The sequence below is a fragment of the Pinus tabuliformis genome, chromosome 3_2 (assembly GCF_031772625.1).
Source record: "Pinus tabuliformis cultivar Carrire ecotype Pingquan chromosome 3_2, CPIR1, whole genome shotgun sequence".
NCBI classification, from domain to species: Eukaryota; Viridiplantae; Streptophyta; class Pinopsida; order Pinales; family Pinaceae; genus Pinus; species Pinus tabuliformis.
In genome coordinates this window covers 106,236,079-106,261,870 of record NC_142302.1, presented here as the reverse complement: position 1 = coordinate 106,261,870, position 25,792 = coordinate 106,236,079, and the positions used below count along the sequence as shown (strand labels likewise).

Sequence of the window (25,792 nt, the reverse complement as noted above, 5' to 3'; positions counted from 1 at the left end):
CTGATCTGAAGAAGTCATAAAATTCATCTTTTTCATGGATGAATTGCTTAACCTTTACCTGAGTATTAAAATTATAAGCAACCTTTTTTTGGTTGTACTGCCTTTTGGGAACAATAGCTAGGTTTAGATCCCTTATTTTCTTGGCTTCAATTTGTCCATGTTTGTAGTCATGCAATGAATAGATACCACAACAGATCAGAAAGGCAAGCCATAACTGTTTCTTGGCGTCTTTGAGATTTTTGTAAGCCCTTTTTCAACAATCTAACATGTTATTTCCCTAGCCAATAGTTTATCCGGGACATATAGAGGAAGAACATGAGGATTGGTGATGCTACTATAAACCCTAATGTATGTAAACAATTCTTCCCCAAACCAACTACCGATTGAAGTTAGATCAACAATAGCGTCCTCGGACAACCGAGGAGCTGGTTTATAAAAAATGGCATTGTGAATGGGTAGAATGAAGACATGGAAAATTTTATAAAAATGATTCTTATATTGAAACTTCCATAGGCTTTTATGGTGGATATGGATTGGGGTCGGATCCTGGGTAGTCCACTTCCATCCCATAAGAAAATCTGAGTTAAAACAAACAGTGTTGATAATATATGCTCTCATATAGAATGGGGGAACAACTCGGGTGGTAATGAACCTATTTCTCCTATAATCAAGAATTTGGACGGCTATTTTATCTGATAAAATGGTAGCCCAATCTATCACATAATATTTCAATGCTGCTTCAATCAATGGAACCATTTCAACGGAAAACTTTGTAGAATTGGGGCTTCCAAATAATCTACACATCATTGCTACAACATAACAATATGGAGATGCTAGAGAGTCCAATGAATACATAACGTATCTTTCATGCATTTTTGTTAGGGTAGTGCCTCCATTGCTTGATGGGGTTCGTCTCTACTTAATTTTCTTCACGAAAGCTTCAAGGAATGATTTATTGTAGCACTTCTGAGGGTCTGGCAAATGATACATTTTTATCAAATCCTCAGGCTTAAAGGACCCAAATATTCTTCCATCAGTTGTGAATAGCATCCTGTCTATGATATTGATGCCTTCAACTACCCATTTTACCATGTCATTGTATGGAAAAATCTTTGCGCGGGCCGCTATTCGGTGAAGGAAAGAATCGGTTAAATCACCAAGTTTATTTTTTGACTCTGCAAGTCCATCAGCCATTGCATGTCCTTCTGTTACCTTTAGCTTTTCCCTTTCCAACATATCATATATTCCTTCCCATGAAATCTTCTCGCAACCCTAACATGTGGTATCTGAGATTATCACGATTTTTTCCTGTCCTTTCCCCACTACAGCGGCTGCTTTCGCCTTTCGAGCTTTCTTTATCCTTTTGGCTGGCTGCATACTTATAGATTCAAACTACAAAAATATGAAACAAAGAAGAGTGATAAACTAAAACTTTCATAGGAGCTAGTGCTTGAAAAGGTAGTGGCAATAATAGTACAGTCGAAAATCAGGGCAGGAGCATTTGGTGCGAAAGATTTCGTATTATGAATTGATATCAACATGAAAGGCGAAATATTTGAAGGACAGAAGTCATTATTATTCTTAATGCCTTGCCATATTGAACGACTTCAAACTTAAGTGCTTCAATAAATAGATCACGTCGTAGTTTTCCCAAGACCTAATTAGAACACGTGCCATGAATTTTCCAATTTTGCGATGAGTGACTTCAACATATATTATTTTAATATTCTAAGAGCCATCACATATCGCATATCGGGAGGTGTAAGCGCCATGTTCTAAAAGCATTTCGAATTTATGTGATTGTAATTTATGATGACTTGGCACATAAAGTTGGAAACATCCTTATTTGCTCGCTCGCATAATGTTCTCTTTTTATTACCACTCTATTTATATTTTAACATCACATTTCATTTCCCCGAGGCGAGTATTACCTGTCTCTACTAGGATTGCGATATGCAATAAATATATATCACATCACAAGTTTTCAAGTGTGGCTTCATATGGTTTTTAGTGATATGTAACATGCGAGAATCTTATCGCATCACAAAGTTTCAATATGCGATAATTTTATCACAATCACATGTTCACTGATGAATTTTTTTAAGAATCCTAACATTTAGGATTATGCGGTAACATCACATCACTACACTAATATCTAAATTGAATATTTTTTGGCCTTAAATCCGTGCGATTGCAATACTTAATTTTTTTAAGAGAGTATTTTGAAGCACTTTTTATTTAAAAGCAAGAAATAAAGAAATTAATTTCTATGTAAAGGTTTTATTGGGTTTTTACAAATTAATGGGACCCTATTTCCTATTTAGTATCTAGGAATAAGATTAAGTAAAATTTGAAATTAGGGTGGGGGGTTGTTGTATAACACAACAAAACCCCAGGCAATGGGTTTCCCTATTTTCGAAACAAATGTCATTTAGGGCCTCAAACTCCAGAAGTTGGGGACTCGAAAAATGCCAAAAATAGTAATTTATGCTAGAAATTAGGAAAAATTTAAAAGATAGATGCATGATTAATTGTACCCAACATCCTATCTTTATTGTGATTATCATTTGGTAAACAAGTAGTAATAATTAGGGTATATAAAGTATGATACAATTAATATGTAAAGTGTGATACAATTTTGTGATACTAGTGACCTCATTCAAAAGATTAATAGTCCTACAAATACTTTTCATTTGATTGATGATGATAATGTTGACATACATATATCTCTTTCTTATTCTAAAGATTTGAAAATTTATCTTAATAAAGTTGAAGATGATGAATTAAGCAACTTTAACAATCACACAAAACAGATTGGTTCCAAACTTGTAAACAAAATGGATTATGATGGGAAGTCTCTATGCCAAATAGGTCAAGGAATTCAAAATCCCATACAAATATCATTAAGGGCAAAGAATGAAGGACAAATAAGAAATGCTCCTAACAAATTTGTGAAAAGAGGAACATTGACAGCAAGTGAGTCATTTACAACTCGAAATACTATAAATCAAATGCATAAGCAAGAACAAATTTGTAATGGTGTGGAAAAAGAAAGACATGTATAAGATAAATATTAGAACCTACAAATTGTGGCCTTACAAGTCATGACCATTGTAATTATTGGAATAAAGAGAGATCAAATCTTCGTATAAAATTAGAATGTGGTCAGTGATGTGAATGGATGGCCGAAAATCAACTTTATGCTGAAGATATTTTACAAGTTCAAACCCTCAATTATACAACAATATCTCCAATATAAATTTCATGAACTCAATTATACAACAATATCTCCAATATAAATTTCATGAACTCAATTATACAACAATATCTCCAATATAAATTTCATGAATGAGTAGGTCTCCCAAGGTTAGTTGTCACTAAGGAAAGAGTTGTTAGAGTCATGTTTTGTGTGGAATGAAGCTTGCATAAATTTGTATCGGTTCATAGTAAATTGGAAACCGCTATGTAATGAAAAATACATAATGTTTGTACATGTTTATGATGAGTTAAAAACCACTTGATGTAATGGTTCGTGGAAAGTTATAATTGAATTTCTTCTTATAATTATTTTTATGCGAATTATCAAGTTACTAATATTTAAACAATTATTTGCTGGTCGTATTCAATGAATATTTTAGAATGCCGAGGTTAATATCTCAAAGTGAAGTGGTTCATTGATTGCCATTTTTCTTTGTGTCGTTCATACTCACAATCCAGGGGTGATCTGTTCAAGAAACAAGTTATTAGCATCTCACTCGGATCCATCAATATAATTGATTGCCTTTCATAAAATTCTGGTAACGAATTGAGTTAGTGAACGGAAGATGTTAAAAGGAGTTACTTACTCAATATTTGTTGTGCAGAGAGGCGTTGGTGGGGGTTTTTCTCCAGCATCCCCACAACAAGATCCTTGGCAGAGCTGGAAACGTTCTTCCATCTACTGGAGGTAACATTTGGTGATGTTCCCTGTATTTTTCTACACACACGATAGATACTATCCCCATCGAATGGAAGTTGTCCGCATAGAATAAAATACAGCACCACTCCCGCGCTCCATATATCCGCCTCTTTGGAATAACTACCGCTCAGTTTTTCGGGCGCTGCATAATAGAGACTGCCAACGCGATCATTACAGATCATCTCCCCTGAAAAGTTAAAACCCAACAAAACAAACAGAGATTTTAAGAGAATTAATGAAGCTTCTCTCAACACTAAATTGTCACCGCTAAATTGAAATATCATGCTATCGCTGTTATAACAACACAAAAATTGAAGGTTAAGGTTATATTTTTTTGTTACCTTCTTTATATTCTTCGGCGTGATCAAAATCTGCGAGCTTAACATTCCACGAGGGAATGGAATTGCGATTATTCAAATCCCAAGACAGCAATATATTTTCAGATTTTACGTCTCCATGGACAATATTGTTGGCGTGTGCGTACTCGACAGCCTCTACCACAGATTTGATAATTTTAGCGGCTTCTCTCTCACTACGAAAACCCTTTTGGTCGATCACATTACGCAAATCTCCGCCATTACAAAACTCCGTAATGATGTAAATAAACTGTTCATCTTCGTATGCAGACACGAGGTCGAGGATTCGTGGATGTCCTGATAGACGGCGGAGAAACGATATCTCGCGCTGTGCAGCTTCCCTGTTGAGTGTAGCTTTGCAACCATATTCTCGTCCTGTTTTTTTGCAAACACACTTCTTCACAACTCCATGTTGTCCTTCACCAAGAACATCGTCGTCGCATACTGTAAAATCGTTCTTGATACATTCATAATTGGGTACCGGATCACTCCTGTAACATAGAGACAGGATGGCTTCAACTGCTGATCGCAGCATTGTTCCAACACTTGGTACTGAAATATATAATGTCGTAAATTTGTTTCGAGGAAATTCGTTATTTGCAATGATGTGTAATGCAATGGTGTCCAGCAGTTTGCTTTGGTTGATGATATTTATGATTGCCCAAACATGGTGTCACATCCGTTTCGACGCGACCTTGTGATTACCATCTTAATCAATCAATTGTTCATCGTCAACTAGGTTTGCAACTCTGGTCTTGCACCTCTATTGAGTGTCGGCTTCATCAAATCCACAAAATGTAAATACAGTTATAAAGTTATCGCTATAAATAAGTATTGGGCAAACAAAGTGTTTATTTTGATGGTTTTAAATCATATAATATAAATTCCAATTCCAATTGACATATCATAGTATTTATTTATATATAAAGTTAAATTAATAGTTTATAACGAGAATTGAAAATTTTAAGGTGGTTGTGTAATTAATGGTCAAGATCACAGGTATATTTGTATATTTATATTTTAAAAATTTATGAAATAGAGTATTTATGCTTTTATAAATTTTAGTACTCAAATAAATTTAAAGTTAATATAAAATTGTGTTATTTAACATAGATATCAAAATATTTTATTTATGACATAAAATTAGAGAAAAATATTATATTTTATTTAGTAATAATAAGATTATTTGTGTTTTAATAATCACAAATAGTCTGCGCTGGAGCGATGGAGTCCCCCGCCGCTGGAAACCCTGCGCCCTGAGCTTTTGGCAGGCCCGCTGCCGGGCCGCAGCCTCTGCTGCGTGCCTTCCCACCCTATACCCGCCCCCCCTGCGTTCTGGGCCTTCTGCCGGCCTCTTTCAGCTCGCGCTGCCCCTGCGGGCAGCCTCCCGCTCCTCTCTTCTTGCTGGGCCTCCTGCTCATTCCCCCTCCCTTCCGTCTTCGTTGGAGCTACTCGGATACGATGGGCTCTCCAGGATCTGGACAAGCTGACATGGAGAAAGCTTTTGCAACACTCATTCCAGAGAACAATGCTGAAAGGATCCGACCTACTGCCACAAAATTTATTAAGAAGCTTGACGAAATCCCGGAAATCCCTCTCCCCCCAACCCTTCCAAGGAGATCCGCTGTTGCCTTGGCAGAACGTGGACTGGTTGGACAGTTCACGGGGTTATGGCCTTCCCCCAGAATGGTTCAGCGTTGGGTGGAAAGAAACTGGAACGCCATGGTTCAGGAGAAAATAGCGATAAGGTTTTGTGGAAGAGGCTTCTTCACCTTCCTCTTCGAAACAATTGAGGACCGAAATCTAATTTTCAGGAATGGACCATACTTCATGGACACTAGAGGTCTGTATCTCAATCACTGGACCCCGGACTTCGACCCAGAAATGGACGTCCCCAACGCAGTCCCCGTTTGGGTTCGCCTTCCGCATCTGCCGCTCCACTGCTGGGCAGACGAATCAGTTAGAGCAATCGGAAACGCAATAGGAAAGTATGTGGACAGATCGGAACCAAAAGAAAACATGCATGCATGTGCTAGGATCTGTGTTGAAGTGGACTTGGGAAAAGGGCTACCAGAAGCAGTCAAACTCAGAGTGGATTAGTGGACGCATATTCAACAGGTGGACTATGAGCAACTCCCCTTCAAATGTAAGGTATGTCATGAATATGGTCATTTCGCAAATAGGTGCTCTAAAGCTAGATCAGAAACTAACGCCAACCCTGAATCCCAAGAGGAAGAATGGGAAGTTGTCAGGAAAAAAAAGAAATCAAACCCTCCCCCAGAACCAGAGGCACCCCTCTCTGAAACCCCTCCCCCCCCCTCTGTCCCCGCAAGCATAGACCAATTCATCCCCTCATCCTCCAACCCTTTTGAAACCCTAGCCCCAGAGGAACCCTCATCTCCCCCTCCATCCCCCAAGTGCATCAGAACCCCCCCCTCCTCCCCACCTCAGGCTTCCCCTCCTCACACAGTGGAAAGGATCATAACAAGAAACAAAACAAAGGAAAACATTGTAGCCACGGATCCCCCAAGGAAAGCTGGAAGAAAGTCAAACAAGGAAATAAGAGATGAGAATGCAGCAAAAGAGATGACCACAGGAACTCAACAACCAATAGATACATATCTGGACAAGAACAGGGGAATTGGCGAGAAGGCGAAGGACAAAAGCGGGAACCACAATAAAACAGGTAAATGATGATTTTGGTCTCTTGGAACTGTAGGGGGATGGGCTCCTCCCTTAAGACAAACGCAGTCCGAGATCTAATTAAATCAGAACAACCAGACTTCCTCCTACTCCAGGAGACCAAAATCAGCGACCAAGAATTTCAACACAGCATTTCAAAAAACAGAAGGTATGAAGGAATAGCCACGAGCGCCTTAGGAGCTTCAGGAGGCATAGGAGTATTATGGAAAAAAAGCAACTGGACTCTCATCAGTAACATCCAAAGCAGATGGTGGATCAGAATCGACATGCAAAGCACAGACCAGAAGGAGGAACTCACAATCTACAATGTGTATGCACCTCCCCACTTCAGAGACAAGGCCGAATGTTGGGATTCTCTGAAAGCAGACATAGAGACCTCACAAGGGGAGAAAATTTTCCTTGGAGGAGACTTGAATCTAATTAGGAACGTAGAGGAAAAACTAGGAGGGAAGTATTTCACAGACCCATTCAGAGACAAATTGGAGGAAATCATCCAAGCCCACAAATTCATAGATATCCCTCCTCAAAATGGGCGATATACGTGGTCAAATAAGAGGACAGGAAGGAGTAATATTAAAGAGAGACTTGATAGAATTCTTGTTCAAGAAAGTGCTGCAATCAACTTTCAAAGGATCCACAGCTCAATCATACAGGGATACACTTCGGACCACAAGCCTGTGGCACTGCACTTAGAAAAAGAGGAGGACCTGGGGCCGCTTCCCTTCAAATATAACAAGGTCTGGGATGCCAATGAGGATTTCAAATCCCTGGTGAAAGAAACATGGAGGACTGAGATAATAGGATCTCCTCATTTTGTATGGGAATCAAAAATTAAACAACTAAGGATGGCCATAAAAAAATGGGCGAGAAACTATGCTAATGAGGAAAGGAGGGCAAAAAACGAGCTGCAACGAAATCTGGAGAAATGGAACCAGGATAAGGAGACAGTACAAGAAACGGAGGAGGATCAAAGAATAGAAGGTGAGCTAAACAAAGCTTTATACAACCAGCATCGAAATGAAGAGGAAGAGTTAAGGCAAAAGTCCAGATGCCTCTGGCTCAACTCGGGGGACAAAAATACATCGTTCTTTCATAACTGTCTTAAGGTTCGAAGAGCTGGAAATAATATAGGCAAGATAACCTTCAATGAGAAAGAGATCACAGATCGTGAGGAAATAAAGGACGCTGCCTCAAATCATTTCCAAACGCTACTCTTAGCTGATCCGCAGTATGAAGATATCCCAGATTTCATCAACATCATCGAAAAGAAGGTTACAGAAGCTCAGAACTGCGATTTGGACAAAGAGATATCCACAGAAGAGGTGGAATGGTCCATCAACAGCATGCCCCTCGACAAAGCCCCAGGGCCGGACGGTTTCACGGTAAGTTTCTATAAAACTCATTGGGAAATCATAAAAAAAGATTTTCTCAGAATGGTGAGAAACTTCCAAAAAAAAAACAAATTGGGCAGCAGCGTTAAATCCTCGTTTCTTGCCCTCATCCCTAAAGAGCCAAGCCCTCAATCCTTTGATAGGTTCAGACCTATCTCTCTATGCAATGTCTCTTATAAAATAATCTCAAAGATTCTGGCAAACAGGCTGAAACAAATCCTACCCTCAATTATTTCGGACAACCAAGGTGGATTCCTCCCAAAGAGACACATTACTGATAATGTAATTTTGATACAAGAGGCAATACACAGCAGTATAGCTAGAAAGGAGAAAGGCATGATTATAAAGCTGGACATGGCCAGCGCATTTGATAGGGTAAACCACTCATTTTTGGAGAATGTGCTTGCAAAATTTGGGGTCTCAAGGCTCTTCATCAACAAGGTCATGGAATGTGTCTCTCAGAATTGGACAGCCCCGCTAATCAATGGGAGGCCTTGCAGGGCTTTCAAAAGCACTAGAGGATTGCGGCAGGGCTGCCCTCTCTCCCCCTTCCTCTATATCATCATGGCGGAAACCTTAAGCCTACACCTGGAAAACAAAAGAAGGCTGAAGGAAATAACGGGAGTGGACATAATAAGAGGAGCTAAAGGGATCAACCATTCCCTATTTGCAGACGACACGCTGCTAATAGGTGGAGCCTCTAGCCTTATGGCAAGGAGATTCAGGGCCATCCTGGACCTCTTCCTACAAGCCTCAGGGGGTAAATTAAATAACAACAAATGCAAGATATACACATGGAATGTCCCAAGATATATAACTCAAAGAATCTCTCTGATTCTAGAAATCCCAGCCCAACCGAGCTGGTCATACTTCATGTACTTAGGACTTCCGCTTGCAAGAGAGTCAATCAAAAGTGAAGTATGGGTCAAACTAGTTGAGAAGATGAGAGGGAAGCTTCAAGGTTGGGGGATGCACTGGCTCAATCTGGCTGGTAGATCTATCCTAATTAAATCCATCCTATCTGCCCTCCCTATCTACCAATTCGCCATAACGCTTGCCCCCTCAAGCATCCACAAGCATTTGGAGTTGATCCTCAGAAGCTTCCTTTGGAAGGGAGGAAAGCAATAAACGAAGAAATTCAGCCTTGTAAAATGGGAAAAAGTCATCCTTCCCATTGAAAAAGGAGGCTTGGGAATTAGAGTCCCTAGACTTGCAAACTTGGCAATGGGATTTAAGCTAATATGGAGAATTTTAACTGAAAAGGGCACCTGGTGGGTAGAGGTCCTCAAAAGGAAGTACCTGAATGGAAGCAACAGCAATATACTCTCAGACACAATCATAGAAAGGCATTGCACCCCGGTCTGGAAGCTGATAAAGAAAACTCTGCCTCTCCTCAAGTCTCACATCTCCAAAGTCCCAGGCAACGGGAAACAAACCAGCATATGGAGAGATAGAATAATGGGCCAGGAAGGCAAGGAAAAGCTCCTCCACCTGAGGCCGTTGCAGCAGTGGATGCTGGACAAAAATCTCACAAACCTCTTTGACATCTCAAATTGGGACCAGGACAGATGGAAAGGATGGCAAATCAGACAACTACCGGATGGTTTAAAGGAACTTTGGACTAACCTCAAACTCTTATTGGCAGGAGCAGCGCCTTCAAGCAGAGAAAAAGAGGACAGCTACATATGGGATCCTAATGGTGGCAATTATTCGGTCAAGGAAGGCTATAAAGCGCTCCAAAACCAAGCAGTCTTAAACAATTGGCAATATCATAAGAATGTCTGGAAAATCGAGAGCCTACCGAAGATCAAATTCTTCAATTGGACCTTGCTCCATGGCAAGCTCCTCACAGCAGAAAACTTGAGAAAAAAGGGGATCCAGGGGCCCTCAATCTGCTTTATGTGCAAGAAAGAGGAAGAAAGTCTTAACCATCTATTCATAGAGTGCCCTATTGCCTCGTCCTGCTGGAGGCTCATAACCAGCCCTCTCGAGATTGGGGAACTACCAAATCAAATCCCTCTCCTTCAGAAAGGCTGGGGAAGACTTTTCCCTTTCGCAAACAAAAACATGTCCCTAGCCAAGAGACTCTGGTCCAGCATACCTTCCAACCTCTGCTGGCAGTTATGGCTAGCCAGAAACTCCAGCATTTTCAAAGATAAAAAGCCTAGTGTCCAAAGTATTTTGGCTAAAACTATTGCGCTTACAACGGAAACCATCGAAGCAAATGGGATCCAACATGCAGACCCTAACTACACAGTAGAGCAGGTGAAGGATTGGGTACAAAAATTCAATTATAAGGTAATTCCAAAACGCAAGATAATCACAGGATCTGCACAGAAGGAATGGAAGATTAGAGGTACAAAAGAGGAAGTAAACAATTGGATACAAAGGCAAAAGCTGCACACGCTCCACTTTGATGGGGCTTCTAAAAACAACCCAGGCATAGCTGGAGCAGGGGGAGTAATAAGGGACCCCCAAGGGAGAACGATGGCCACTTATGAATGGAGCTTGGGGAATTTGTCAAACAACAAAGCAGAGGCATATAGCCTCTTTCTGGGGGTCTCCATTGCATGGAAGATGGGCATTCACGACCTTCTCGTGTTGGGGGACTCAGCCATCCTTATAGCAGCCATGAACACAGGGAACAACTTCAAGCAATGCGCACTGAACAGAATAAAGGAAAGAATTCTGGAACAAGTCAGGGGTATGAGCAAGGTGACATATAAACACGTCCTCAGAATACACAACACGACAGCAGATGAGTTGGCCAACAAGGCCATAAGAAGACCCACGGGCCAGGTGAGGGAGAACGAAGAAATCTATGTGCACGATATCCCTTAGTCATTTCTTGTCCCTCATATTTCTGACTACAGGTCACCTCAGGCATCCAACTCGAGATAATCGATCAGGGCAACAACGATCCTCTGCTCTCATAATCTCTCTCGACTGCCACAACTGGATAATCAGGATGGGGAATCGGTCTAAGGATCCGAGCAGTGATGCAATCCAAAGGGGCTCCTCAAGACACACAACAGGATTTGACAGAAGACGGGATCGCACCCATGCCTGCGGCAGATTTCAAGGACTGAGAAATATCATCACAAATCCTTTCTCGACAGACACGATCAGATCCTCTTCTCCCAAGCACGAGTGGGAGAAAGCCCGCTTCAGCCTTTATAATCTCAGTAGGCACACCAAGGTCCTCACATTTCTTCATAACCTCAGAGACATACAGAGAGCTCTTTCGAACCGGTGGAAGGGCCAAGGCGGTCTCCTTCACAGCAGCAAGGCCAGCATTGAGGACCAAAGAAACTTCGAGACCCTCTCAGCGGACAACATCCGTCGGCAGTCCTCAGCACAGTGTAGCAGTCATCAGCGGCACTTCTCTTCGAAGGGAGACACAACCGGCCTCTCGCTGCGCAGGGTATACTCTCCTTCTTTTAGCTGTGGTTTTTATAAAACTAACTATCGAGATTGTTTTCCAAACAGTGTCCACATCCAGCATCAGCGCACGCAACTACACTCTGCCTCAGACAATCAGTCCAGCCATATAATCGGCAAGCTGCCCAACTCACCAGCATTTGACAAAGCAGACATTGCTCTTAGCAAGATGGCTGAACAGAATAACCAGCAAGCTAATCAGCAGCAACCAAGGAACCCAATGGACAACATCTTCAATAACAGAGATTGTCACATGTGCAAGGCTCATGTGGTTATGATAAACGCCCTGAAGAAACAGGTGCAAGAACTAACTGAAGACTTTCATGCGGACAGAAACTCCAAAAGAAAGAAGTTGGAGAAGAGGAAAAAAGACATTGAAGATCTCAAGGATCGCTGCATTCACATGGAAGCAGTAATAGATCATCTCCGCACCTTAACAGAAAGTCAGCAAGGAGAAGCTTCAACAAGAGTGAGCAGGAGGGAACCCCTCCCAGACGACTCGGTTACCCAACACTCTCCCTAATCCTCATGCACTGCAGATATAGCTGGATAGGAGGATCTTTTGTAAGGAATTATAGCCGTTTATGTTCAGTTTTAAGTGTAGTTAAGAGGAGTCTAGAGAACTACGGGTCCGCGAACCCAATTTTGAATATCATCTCTCGGAACTCCCCCCGTCTTGTAATAGAGATTTGAATCACAAGTTTTATAATATACAAGTAGACGATGTTGTTAAAAAAAAAAAAAGATTATTTGTGTTTTATGCTTTTAATTGAACTAATTAATTATGTTATTCTTTTTTTTTTTTAATTATTATGTCAATATTTTCTTTTCTTATAGAGGATATTTAATTTATATTTTAAAAGAGACATGTGTCAACATGAATTTGAACACAAGGAAATCACAAATCTTTTTCATAATGGACTATAGAATGCATCTCAATATAAAAATTGGGTGGTTATAGTGTTAAGTTTGATTATTTTAATAATACATGTAATGCAAATTACAAATTTCAAGTGCGCTTAAAAACATAGAATAAGTTTGAAACATGTTATAGTGTATTTATTTTAATGATATATAAAGTTAAATGTGTAGTTCACTTAGATAATTTGGAAATCTTAAATACATTGAATATAATGTATATGTTTTTTATTAATATTATAATGCAACAAAACTATGAAAGTTACATTATAACATGAAAGTAATTCGAAGTAATTTGAAATAATTTTACTTAACAAGAAAGTTACACTACAGCATAATTATTGATGAATGTTATAGTTCAATATGACTCTTGATAAATGCTATAAAGCAAAAAAAACTTATGTAAAACAATACAAATTGACAAAAAACTTAATGAATGTCACAATATGACACAACCATTGAAAAATGAAGCAATTTGACATAAATGGAACAATATCAACAATGCAATAAATATAACCCTATTATATCAAAATCCAACATAACTCTTATTAATTTCATATGTAATAATTCTAACATGTAATAATACAACATAACCATTAATACATATATAATTCAACCTAATAAAATCAAAATAAATACCACAATATAGCATAATCATTATGAAATATCACAAATCCAACATAACCCTATAGCAATATTGTAATGTCATATAATCCTTCATAAATCTTGTATTGTGATATAACTCTTTAGAAACATTGTAATTCCATATAACCATTATTAAATGTTGTATTTCCACGTAAACATTAAGGAAGATCACAAGTAAAGACACCTCAACCAAGATAATATTCTCTCTCATGCACGTGTGTGTACACACACCTTTCTATTAAATCTTATAGACAAAAACACAATTATATTGTAACTTTAAGTGACCTGCTCTCAATCCAAAATAGTTATATTTTATTTGAGAACATTGTCATTATATGTTAATAAAGGTACCCGTTTACACCCTAATGTTGAATGAATGTCGTGATGCTAAGTGAATGCCCGTTGAATTTCACTGTGAAGTGGGAATTCTTCAAAGGCCAATCGGCTTTATTTTTCAATTGTATAATTAAAGATGCACTTCTCTATACGATCCCATTATGGATAAGAATTCATGGAAAATGATAGTGACCATTGGAATAGGTAGGGTGGTCAGCTATTGGATCATCCAACAATTAATAATTGAATAATCGATAGTTTTATGCCAAGAAAAATATACTAACATTTCAAGTTGGCTAGCGATACTAAAACCTGTATTATTGATTTATATAATTAAGGTTATGCATTTTATGGAATGACTATGAAATTAAAAATGTTCATATATTTGAATTTAATAAATCTAGAAATGGTAGAAATACATTATATGTCTTTGGTCAAATTTGTACATGGTTTTACTATTAAAAAAAATTTATTCAAAATTGAAAATAGTATTTTTTTTTGCTATTTATAGTTGAAATGATAAATTATTTAAATATCCATACTACGTAATACATAAATTTTATTGTGTATAATTATAGTTAATAGTAAAAATTACACAGAACAAAAAATTATGATTGTCTTGATTGTAATCATAGATGCATTTTTGTGATAAATTGATTTTTTTTTTTATTCTGGTGAGCCATGGAAACCAAAATTAATAAAATTTTATATATGAAAATAAAATATGTGGTTAAAGTTTTTTTTATGTAATTCCTTGTAAAACCAATTACAAATAATATTTCAAATAACATCCAAACATGAATCATAGTTTAAAGGAATATAATAGTTTTACATACTTAAAAGTAGCTTAAAATTATATTGAAAAATTTATTATAAAGACTCTCTCATGTTGTATTATTCTTTAACTCACATTTGATGGACAACTCTAATAAGCCAAATCCTACAACATATTCTAAGAACAATAGAATTTGGGTGCTAATTGTCCCATTTTTTTTGTTAAATGAACATCTCTTTGCATTGTTGTAGGATAAAAAATACCTAATACCCTATTTCAAATTTTTGTTTGTTGTGACATTATCTACTTGTTGTTTAATCCTACTTTTTATATATCCAAGTTGTCTTTCAATAGTTGGACAACATTTTGTTGATGTATGTAGTCCTCCACTACTTGAACATTAAATTTCCCTTTGAAGAGTGGTATGCTTGATGGAGAATGGTTGACATAAAGAACTATAAATTGGGATAGCTATTTTGAAGTATGGAAAGATATGATGTATCACCATTCTACCAATGTTAACCACTTGACCCATTATGTCTAATTATCATATGAAAATCAATGAAGATACCCTTTTAGACATTTAATCACAAGTGATATTGGGGATTCCATGTCAGTTTTTAACTATTTCCATGAATAATACAATTATTTTAATTTTCTTAAAAGGATGCAAAAGAGAGAAAAAAGGGCATAATTTGTGAGTGAATCTACCACTACCATGATGACATTGTTTCCTTTAGACTTTGGTACACTTGTAATAAAATCCATTGAGTCCTCTTCTCAATGGTAATTTGGTATGAATAATGGTTGTAGAAAAATCAGGTTCTTGATTGTCTCTTTGTTATTCTATTACAAAACTAAACTTTCAATGAAATTTTTTTGAACGTTAGTTTAACAACCTCTCTATAAAAACCATTTTTAATCATGTGGTAAGTTTTTATGAACCTTGAATATACACCTATAAGACAAGTGTACAATTATAAAAGGACCTTTTGTTTGAGGAGGGAATTATTGCATAAGTATAGGTGATCATGATACCATAATGAATCATTCTTTCACACAAATTTGTCTACAATGAACTCGGGTCCTCTTGTAGTTGTTGAATAACCTTTCACGCCTTTTAACATTAATTCCATTGTTTTCTTGCGCCTTCAACTAAAATAGATTAATATAGAATGGAAATATAAAAAAGTAATCAATTTGTGTCTTCTTCTTTGCTTGAAAAATCATTTTCCACCACATTTTGTTTTCCAATTTTGTAGATAAATTCAAAGTCATAAACTAGAATATTTTTCACCCATTTTTGTCCCTTTATGAAGATAATCATTTTTCCAAGAAGTAATTTAGGATTATGTGATATTTATTTATTTATTTTTCCATGAGAAATATATTTATATTCCATATGAGAAATATACATGTTTCATTCCTAGAGGCACTACCTAGAAAAGAAGGCTTGAAACCATTAAAATAAATTCTCATTATGAGCTCAACATATCAAATGTGGGAATTGGACCATAGTCGGGAGAACAAAAACATTTTGGCCAACCACTCGAATTAAGTCCAATAGATTTCCATGATATATTTTTATTATGAAGTGGCCTCCTGTTAACAAGTATAAAATTTCTTAATTATGTACAATATGGCCAAAATTTGCCTCTCATAAATTGGTTTAAGTTATTTCCTTTAAGCTAGCTACTTTCAAAGGAAAGGGGTCTTCCTTATTTCATTAAAATTACACCAATGACTAAGGGACCACACTCCACAATAAAGGTTTTTGTGAAGTTTGATATGGTCAAGATAAGATACCAATGCATAGACTCCCCAAGTTCTTAAAAATATTTTGTTTCTTCTTGAGTCCAAGAAAATGTAGGCCTCCTTTCGGAATAATGCAATTATAGGTGCTATTATTGGATCATAATTCTTGAAAAACATGTAATTATCCCATTAGTCATAAGAACATTCTAGAATTCTTAAATTATTTTAAAATTGGTCATTCCATCATAGCTTTAATTTTGTGGGGGGTTCAGTTTAATGGCTTTATAAAAATAATTTGACCCAAATATTGAACATCTTGAACCCCAAATGAACATGTGCGTATCTTTGCATATAATTGTTAATACTTCAATATTTTTAATACCATTTCAAAATGCTATAGAAGCTCTTCCTGTGATTTGTTTTAGATTAGTATATCTTGAAAAAATACTAACACTAATTTTCAAAGGAAGGGTTTGAAAAAAAAGAATTCACCAAGCTTTGAAACGTTTAAGGAGCACTTGTAAAGTCCAGTGGAATCATCCAAAGTCATAATGACCTTCATTGGTTCTAAAGGATATTTCTGGGATAACTTGTAACCTCATTCTAATTTGATGATATAAAAAATAAAGATTCAAGTCGATAAAGAAAATTACTCATTGTAATTCATCTACTAATTCTTCAATGATAGGAATATGGAAATTATATTTAATGGTCATATTGATGAGTTATATATATATATATATATATATATATATATATATATATATATATATACATACATACATACATACATACATACATACATACATACATACATATATATATATATATATATATATATACATATATACATATATACATACATACATATATACATATATACATACATACATACATACATATATATATATATATATATATATATATATATATATATATATATATATATATATATATATATATATATATATATATATATATATAACATGAACCTTCCTTTTGTAAAACATGACTGCTAATGAAGAGAAAGAACCTTAGCTAGGCTAAATGATGCTAACCTATAGCATTTCTTAAACCATACTCTCGATCTCACTCTTTTATGTCTATTGGTACTTATAATGATCCAGTTGGATATTGGTGGACACCCTCCTATTCCACCTAAACCTCGAGTTAGTTTCATCTGCCCTTTATAGCAGCATTTACTGTTTTAGCCGTTTTTCCAGTCCTCAACTTACAGAGCTATTTTGACACCCTAAACAACATTTTTTCAGGTCCACAACAAGTCCATAACCATAAGTAAGGGATTGCTACAAATCTTGTAGTACTCAAAGAGATATTTCCAATGAGGTATTGTACGCGGCAAACAGAGATCATATGACCAAGTTACAACCTCGGGAAGTTGGTTGCCCAACTAACCCCCACAGGCCCCACAAACTCTTGGCGTTCCATCTCCCATGGTTAGGGTTTTGGTTGTTTAGGGGTTTCTCTTGTTGTTCAATAATAAAAAGGACCTTGAGCCTCATTGTAACATAGTGCAAAGGCATGTAGCCGCCACATCTCTTCTTAGAGATAAGTTACCATGGCTCAAGCTAGTTTATTTCCATTATGAATGTAAGCACATTTCAGTTCTTTGATATTAATGAAATGAAGTTTTATTTATGATGCATATCTGTGTTTATGTTTGTATCTTTATTTTGTTTCATTATTGTATATAAGTTCGGATCAGTGGTATTAGAGTCATTTTATGTTTCTCTGTTTTTCTTTGCATATCCCCAACAAGGTCACATTATAAAGAGTTAGGGCTTGAACTAGTTGGACCTTTGCAAGACCAGCACCGCAAACCCCGATGGCCTCCCATGGTGGAAGAAAAGAAAGGTGAGCGAGCAGGAGATCATTTCAGAATATTTCTCGAAGAATCCCTTAAACAATGAAGGAATGCGATCATGGATAACTTTTCCTAGATCCTTCAGCGACTACCCATAGGCGACACAACTTCATCCAGTAACCACTTTGTAGGCACCACTTCCTTTAAGGTACAAGTCAACTTTTACATTCCCATATTTGAAGGCCATATAGATGCAAACATCGTAGATAGATTTTCAACTCTATTGGAAGGATATTTTTTGGTTCATGACTTTTATAATCGGGAAAAGATTACTTTATCACTTCTCAAAGTTGCCCCCCATGTTAAGGAATGATGGGAAACCTAGTATGAAAAGAAGGACACAGGGAAATTGTGTGAATTCCATAAGAGCCCCACTCACAACAAAAGTGTTTTTCGATCCAAATAGTCACTAGTGGCCGAGTTGAAGGCTTCCGAATCAGATGCATGTTCTAACCTTGAGTTAGAACCCAACAATGGGAATGAAAAAGCAAAGCATATTATTGACGTGGATCCCAGTGCCATCATTGCCACCACCAAGATCTAGAAGATTGATCCCAATGATCCAGAGGAGGGGAAGCGACTCTTCCACTCATAGATGTGGGTTAATGGTTCTCCGCTTCAGTTTATTGTCAACAATAGAATCCAAAAGAACCTCATTTCAGCAGAGGTTGTGAAGTGGTTGAGCCTACCGATCACACCACACCTGCAACCATACACCATTGGATGGCTTCACCAAGGACGAGATCTCTGTGTCAGCCAACAGTCCCACCTTCCATTTTGCATCAATCCCTTCACAGATGAGGTAATGTGTGATGTTTTTCCTCTTGAAGTTTGAGATGTATTATTAGGAAAATGATACTTGTGGAAGCATCAAGTTGTGTATGAGTCTAGACATCGCACTATTATTATTTCTTTGGAAAATAAGTTATATAAGATACTAGAGGTAGCACCACCTACCGCCATATCTTTTATCTCTATGAAGCAATGCAGTAAGATCACTTCCAAGAGTGAGAAATTTATCTTCCTTATGATTCACCCTCAAGGGAAGAAGAAGATTGTGGCCACATCCACGGCCTCCACACAGGGTTCCTTCGCACGGAAACAATAGATGGACAAGGTCGTGGAGGAGTATCTAGACATCTTCACCTCACCCACAGGGGTACCACTACACTGTCAGGTCAGCACACCATCAATATAACTCCAAGCATGTCACTACCCAACAGGTTGATCTAGCAATTCTATGTTCTAGAGAATGATGAAATCAAGAAGTAGATTCAGGAGATTTTACAGAAAGGGAACATGAGGCCAAGTTCATCACACTATGGGACCCCAATCATGTTGGTATAGAAGAAGGACAAGACTTGGAGACTTTGTATTGACTATCAGGCACTGAATAAGATCACTGTCTAGAATAGTTATCCAATCCCACAAATTGATGGCCTTCTGGACCAGCTCAAGGGGGGGAATATTTCAGAAAGGTTGAATTGAAGTCGGTTATCACCAGGTACCAATCGAACCCTCTGATGTGTTGAATACCATCTTCAAATCTAAGGAGGGCCTTTCCAAATGGTTTTTCACGCCTTTCGGGTTGACGAATGCCCCCGCAACCTTCATGAGATTGATGGATGACATCTTACAACCCTTCGCCAACTCATTCATGGTAATGTATTTGGACATCCTAATCTTCAACCGGATTTGGGAAGAGCACCTCAACCATATTCGATAGGTCCTCCAAACCCTGCGAAAACAAAAATTTTCTGCCAATTTGGATAAATGTACCTTTTGTATGATGCAGGTTCAATATCTGGGGTACATCATTGATGAGCAGGGTGTGCATGTGGACCCAACAAATATACAAGTTATTCGGGGTTGGCTAACCCCAACCACTCTAATAGAGCTTTGTAGCTTTTTGTGTCTTGCCAATTTCTACCGCAGGTTTGTGTTGGGATTCTCTCATATCACTTGGCCTTTGAGTCAAGTCCCAAGGGTGGAGCGAAAGAAAAGTTCTTTTGGTTTGAATCCCAAAAAAATGTGTTTGATGAGTTAAAGCATCACCTCTTCTCTACACTAGTGCTCATATTACCAACCCTGTAGCAACCATTTGAGATTGAGACAGATGCCTTTGACTATGCTATTGGTGCAATTCTTACTCAGCAGTGGCATATAGTGGAATATCATAGTGAGACACTTTCAGACATAGTATGAAAGTATCCCACCTATGACAGAGAGATGCATTCCATTGTTCAGGTCTACTGACAATGGAAGCATTACATTATGGGGAAGGAAACAATCATCCACAAAGACCACCAACCCCTATAGTTCATATAGACACAAGGAAAGTTGCAAAATGATCTCCATTAGAAATGGTCCACATACTTGCAACAATTACATTTGAACATTAAGTATAAGAAAGGAAGCACTAATAATTTTGCATACTACCTCAGTCAACCACCGGTCATGGCACTGACCACTGTGCTTGACTCTTGTGGACACGAGACATCGAGGTGGCTGCATCTTTACAAGAGCGGCCCAGAATTTGACAACACAAAACAAATGCTCCTGTAAGGCAAGCAAGTTCTTGATTTTAACCTCCAAGGTGCACTGTTATTTCACCTTAGACACCTATGTGTTCCTTCAAGTGAGTTTGACAAGATGATTTGGGAGGTGCACTACAATCAGGTCACTAGACATTTTAGAGTAGCGAAAACATTGGAAATGATGAAAAACTGTTTTTATTTTCCAAACCTTCAACGGGATATTGGGAAGTACATCATATCCTTCACTACTAGTGCCATTAATAAACATACCATCAAGAATCAAGGCTTATATACTCCTCTGCCTACTCTTTTTCGGCCTTGGGAATCCATATTCGTGGATTACATGTTGGGCCTTCCTTCTACTAAGCATGGAAATGATTTTGTTTTCGTGGTCGTCAACATATTCCCTAAGATGGCCATTATGGCAGGTTGTAAGAAGAGTATCATAGAAAAATTCATTGTTGAGCTCTTCTTTGAATGAGAGTGGGTACACTTTGGGATCACACAGTCCATTATCTCAGATCGTGATAGCAGGTTCAAGAGTACATTTTGGTCAAGCCTTAGGTTTATGTTGGATACAAAGCTCACTAAGTCCACGACCTTGCATCACTAAACTGATGGCCAAACAAAGGTCATCAATAGGATGATCATGCACATTCAATGCATGTACAACTCAAAGCATCCATGCACATGGGATGAAATCCTCACCTATGTCCAAAAAAGTTACAATAAAGCTCTCCATAGTTCAACTGACCACAGTCACTTTCAGGTGGGGTTAGGATTCTAGTCACTATGTCCCATTGGTGTGGCCATACGATTTGCATATACTCAGGTAGATTCAGCTTATGTCCAGGCCAAAGCTAACAAGGCTAAAAACTTCATTGAGCACATTCTGCACATCCTATATCAGGTCCACGACATATTAGACCGAGCCAATGCTAAGTACAATTGGCGTCATGATCATCATAACGCCCCACCACAAACTTTTCTCACCCTGATATGGGTCGTACACCATCACTAAGTTTGTAGGGGAAAATTCCTTCGACCTTAGAATTCCACCGTTCCTTGGCCTACACCTAGTGTTGTAGGTGGACCAACTGTGACCATACTTCCCCCATTGTTGGACACATCTGATGCTGCTAAGAAGCTGACACTAGCAAAGTTCAACCCAAGCTACATCAAACATGCCACAACTAACAGTATTATGGACACACAGATCAAGAACACTCGCCAATGGATGATCCACCTATATTGAGGTATCAAAGTAAGCCAACTCCTTCACCAGGACAATTGGTTCACTAGGGACCAGGTTCAACAGAAATTTCCTCACCTCATGGAGGCTCTGCGCGCAATGGGGACCATTTCTTCCTAAGAGGGAAGGAATCATCCAGGTGGATGTTGGTGGCCACCTGCCTATTCCACCTAAACTTCTAGTCGATTTAATATGTTTCGTTGATTATAGCAGCATTTACTATTTGTAGCAGTTTTTCAGGTTCTGAAATTTCAGAGTTGTTTTCCTTCCCCTAAACAGTGTTTTTTTGAGCTCCGAGTAGGCCCATGGCCTAAGGTAGGGGCCCGCAGCAAATCATTTATTACTTGGAGAGAAATTTCCAGCGAGGTATCGTACACGCCAAATGAATATCATATGACCAAGTTACAACCCTTCGAAGTTGGCTTCCCAACTAACCCTAGCGAGGCCCACAAAATATTGGTGTTCCATTTCCTGGGGTTAGGGTTTTCCGTTGTTGTTAAATAATAAAAATGCCCTTGAGATTCATTGTAACATAGTTCAGAGGCATGTAGTTTCCACATCTCTTGATAGAGATAAGTTACCATCGCTCGAGCTACTTTATTTCCATTTTGTATGTAAGCATATTTTAATTCCTTAATATTAATGAAATGAAGTTTTATTTCCACTGCATCTTTGTGTTTATGTTTGTATCTATGTTATGTTGTGTTCCTGTATAAATTCAGACCATATAAGGTATAATGTTTGGTCATATACTTCTTAGTCATAAATGAATAACATCATCATAATCTCAAGCAAGTGGAATGATTTTTTTTAACTATATCCATAAGAATAGAGGGTCTATATGTTTGAACATCTAGTGAGCACAATAGTGAAATTACACAATTTTGTCCATTTTTTAATCAAATTTTTTATTTTCTTGGAGCTTATCAATTTAGATGGTTTTCCTTGGATACCTATAATTTCAATATCCATTCCATTTGAGGAAATTATCATGAAAAGTGCCTAAAAATTAAGAGTCGTTATTTTCAATGATTGTAACCATTGAACCCCTAATACAACATCAACACCACCAACTTGGTACAATCATTTTACTATCTAATGAATACTACCCCATAGTAATATTATTACAATGGTAGTTCTCTCGAAAATTTATGAGATTTCCATCTAAAATAATTGTGTGAAACATATGTGTTGATTATATAAATCAATTGAAATGTTTTTCTAATTTATAATTTGTTAGCCTCCTGTTGCAACAGGTGTTCATCTTTCATTATTGACATTTTTACATGCCAAATATGTCATACTTTGCATGCTGCAATGCTCCATATTTCCTATAAGATGCCAAAGAAGAGGCCATGAAAGTGTGCCAGTCTAAGTGCCACTACTGTATTCCAATTTTGATAAATTAACCATTTTGAAGAATTTTTTGTTAACGGAAGTCCAAACAGCCTAATCTTGGCTTCCCTAGGTTTCAATTTCTTGTTTTAGAATATAGAGAATCATTATCTGTCCAAACAGTTTAATCTTGGAAGATTTGTAGATAGGTAGAGAAACAAAGGAGCCCAACTGCTTAATCTGGACCCTTGGAAGAAATAAGTGTAGATTAGATAGAAGGACAAAAAAAAGAAGAAGGATAATAAGGGTCTGCAAGTCCAAGTGCACCCATGCAAAAAAGAAGAAAAAATGCTAGGTAAGTAGGCTGGGTAAGTAGTTTTGTGGTTGCAGAATCAAGATGTGGGATCCATTTCATCTTTTAAAAGTGTTACATCTATTCAGATCACAAGGTAAGACAATTCCCCTTTGGAGGAGCTCAAGTGAGGCATGTCTAACTCCCCCTTCTTCTCATTCCCCAAATCACTCACTAACATCCCCTTGAGGACCTTGGGATCTGCCCAACCAGTCCTGTTATCACTTTATTTTTGTAACAACACCAAGTCAAGCTTTGACTTTCTTCTGTGAAAGGAAGCCCCATTTCTTGTGTAAAACCATGTCTCCACAGTCCATTCACTTTCAATGTCCAAAGTTTTAGCTCACAAACTTAGCCTCCCCCCTACACTTCACCTCATTTTCATATTAACCCCTAACTCTATTATCTAGCTCCCTATATCATTTCCCCATCCCCATTTACTACTAAAAATTATATGAAATCCCCAAAAAATATTAAATAACCCCCCCCTTTTGGCACTATAGCCATATGTTTTTAAGTCCGGGAAATAGTAGTCCATTTGGGGCTACTACTAACCCTTCCATGTCGTAACCTGGAGTTAGTCTGACATCTGGTCACCCTAACAACCATTTCCCCTAAGTCCTAACCCTACAACACTCATTTCCCGCCCTTATCCTAAGGTCATGCTTGTAAATATTTAACCCCGCTTGTATGCAACCCAAAAACCCACTTTCCTAAAGTTTTCCCCCTCGCCGGATTAAAACAATTAAATAAAAAATGTCGCGGGCCCTGTCCCTAACCCTCCGCTGCCTTGTCTGTCTTGCCATCCGTCCGATTGCCCACGCCCAAGATCTACGGTGGGCGGGCCTTTTTGTGCCCCGACATGCCGAGGGTTAACGCCTGGGAGATAGGCGGTTTTCCTGTTGTACTCTCGCCACGCGTCACCCTCTCGGCTGTGGTGGAGCCCCCTCCTACGAAACCGCCTGTGCACAAAAGCGGTGCGCCTGAAACCGCCTTCCCCCATCCTGCGTCAGCAATACGTCATGCTGACGTCATCACCCTGTGTCGACCTCCTGCCACCGTGTCCTTGCCACATAGCTGCCACCGTACTACCACGTCATCTCCTCCACCGTACCGCCACGTCACTTGGCCGTACTGCTGATGTCACCATGCTGACGTCACCCTGCCACATCACCGTCGTACTGGGACCCACCACTGACATCATGCTGACATCATCGTCAAAAAGCACGAAAAGCGCAAATCACAGCCTAGAGAGCCCGGAATCAAAATCTGAGGCAGTTTTTCGCGCATCACTAAGGGAAATAGGCCAAAAGGGAAAGCCCTACCGTGACTCGGCCTCCAGCAGGCCCAAAAGTCGCAAAATTACATAAATTTCTTCGCAGAGATTCAGGAAAGGGGCAAAGAGAGTTTTTAAAGTAGCAGAGGGTCGAACAACAGCCATGAAAGGTCGATGCAACAGTTTAAAGAGTATCAGAAGTGAGAAAGGCGCACGTTCAGTGCCAAAGAATATCAAGGAAGCGACAAAGAGTATCAGTCAATTTTTTTAATGGAAATCTTTTATTCCCAATATAGGTGAACATTGAATGACCTCCAACAAAGTCAAAGAAAATGGTGGAGCTTTAATCGAGGCTCTCCCATCACAGTTAATGCACCTCAGAACCACTCAGGAGCATGGATCAAAACCCAAAGCACAGTTATGGCTAAGTGGTCAGCACAGAGCCATAAAGACAACACATTAAATTCTTTTTTGATACAGCTACACCCAGCATAGCTCGAGGATATTTTCTCGCATTTATTTCAGACATGTGTTAGGTTAAAGACACTTATTATGGCAGATCTGTCTGAGATCTGATTTTTATAGATATTTTACTTATAAAACCCACCCTAATTCACTGTTTAAAGGGCTGGTTGGTTGTATAGCTCCAAGAGAGACTCACTCTGCATTTCTGATGTTTTACTTAATCAAAGACTGCTGAAAAGCTTGGAGGAATGACTGTGTGCTGTGTATTAATGTTTTGAAGAATTGAATGTGGAATTCTTGTGCTGCAACATGACTCAATAAGTGCTTCTTATCTCTGTTTCAATTTCATATATGTCTTTATCATACCTGTATCACCATCTAAATAGTAGAAAGAAAGGTTAGCTTAGAACTT

General features: G+C 38.2%; 1 protein-coding gene across 1 annotated transcript; it reads right to left on the bottom strand.

Annotated features, from left to right (window-relative positions):
- Positions 1–3,837: 3,837 nt before the first annotated feature.
- On the bottom strand, positions 3,838–4,849 carry LOC149180063 (calcium-dependent protein kinase 2-like). Its single transcript, XM_089413749.1, has 2 exons — positions 4,300–4,849; positions 3,838–4,145 (listed from the first exon to the last, which is right to left on the bottom strand). Exons 1-2 carry the CDS (start codon positions 4,847–4,849, stop codon positions 3,838–3,840), a joined length of 858 nt encoding a protein of 285 aa, XP_089269875.1.
- Between the last annotated feature and the right edge of the window lie 20,943 nt (positions 4,850–25,792).

What these genes read in the sequence shown, in the direction of transcription:
- LOC149180063 (XM_089413749.1), bottom strand. Translation starts at nt 4,849, where the DNA reads ATGCTGCGATCAGCAGTTGAAGCCATCCTGTCTCTATGTTACAGGAGT. An exon ending in CGCCGAAGAATATAAAGAAG is followed by an intron (nt 4,146 to 4,299) that starts GTAACAAAAAAA and finishes TTAACTTTTCAG; the next exon opens with GGGAGATGATCTGTAATGAT.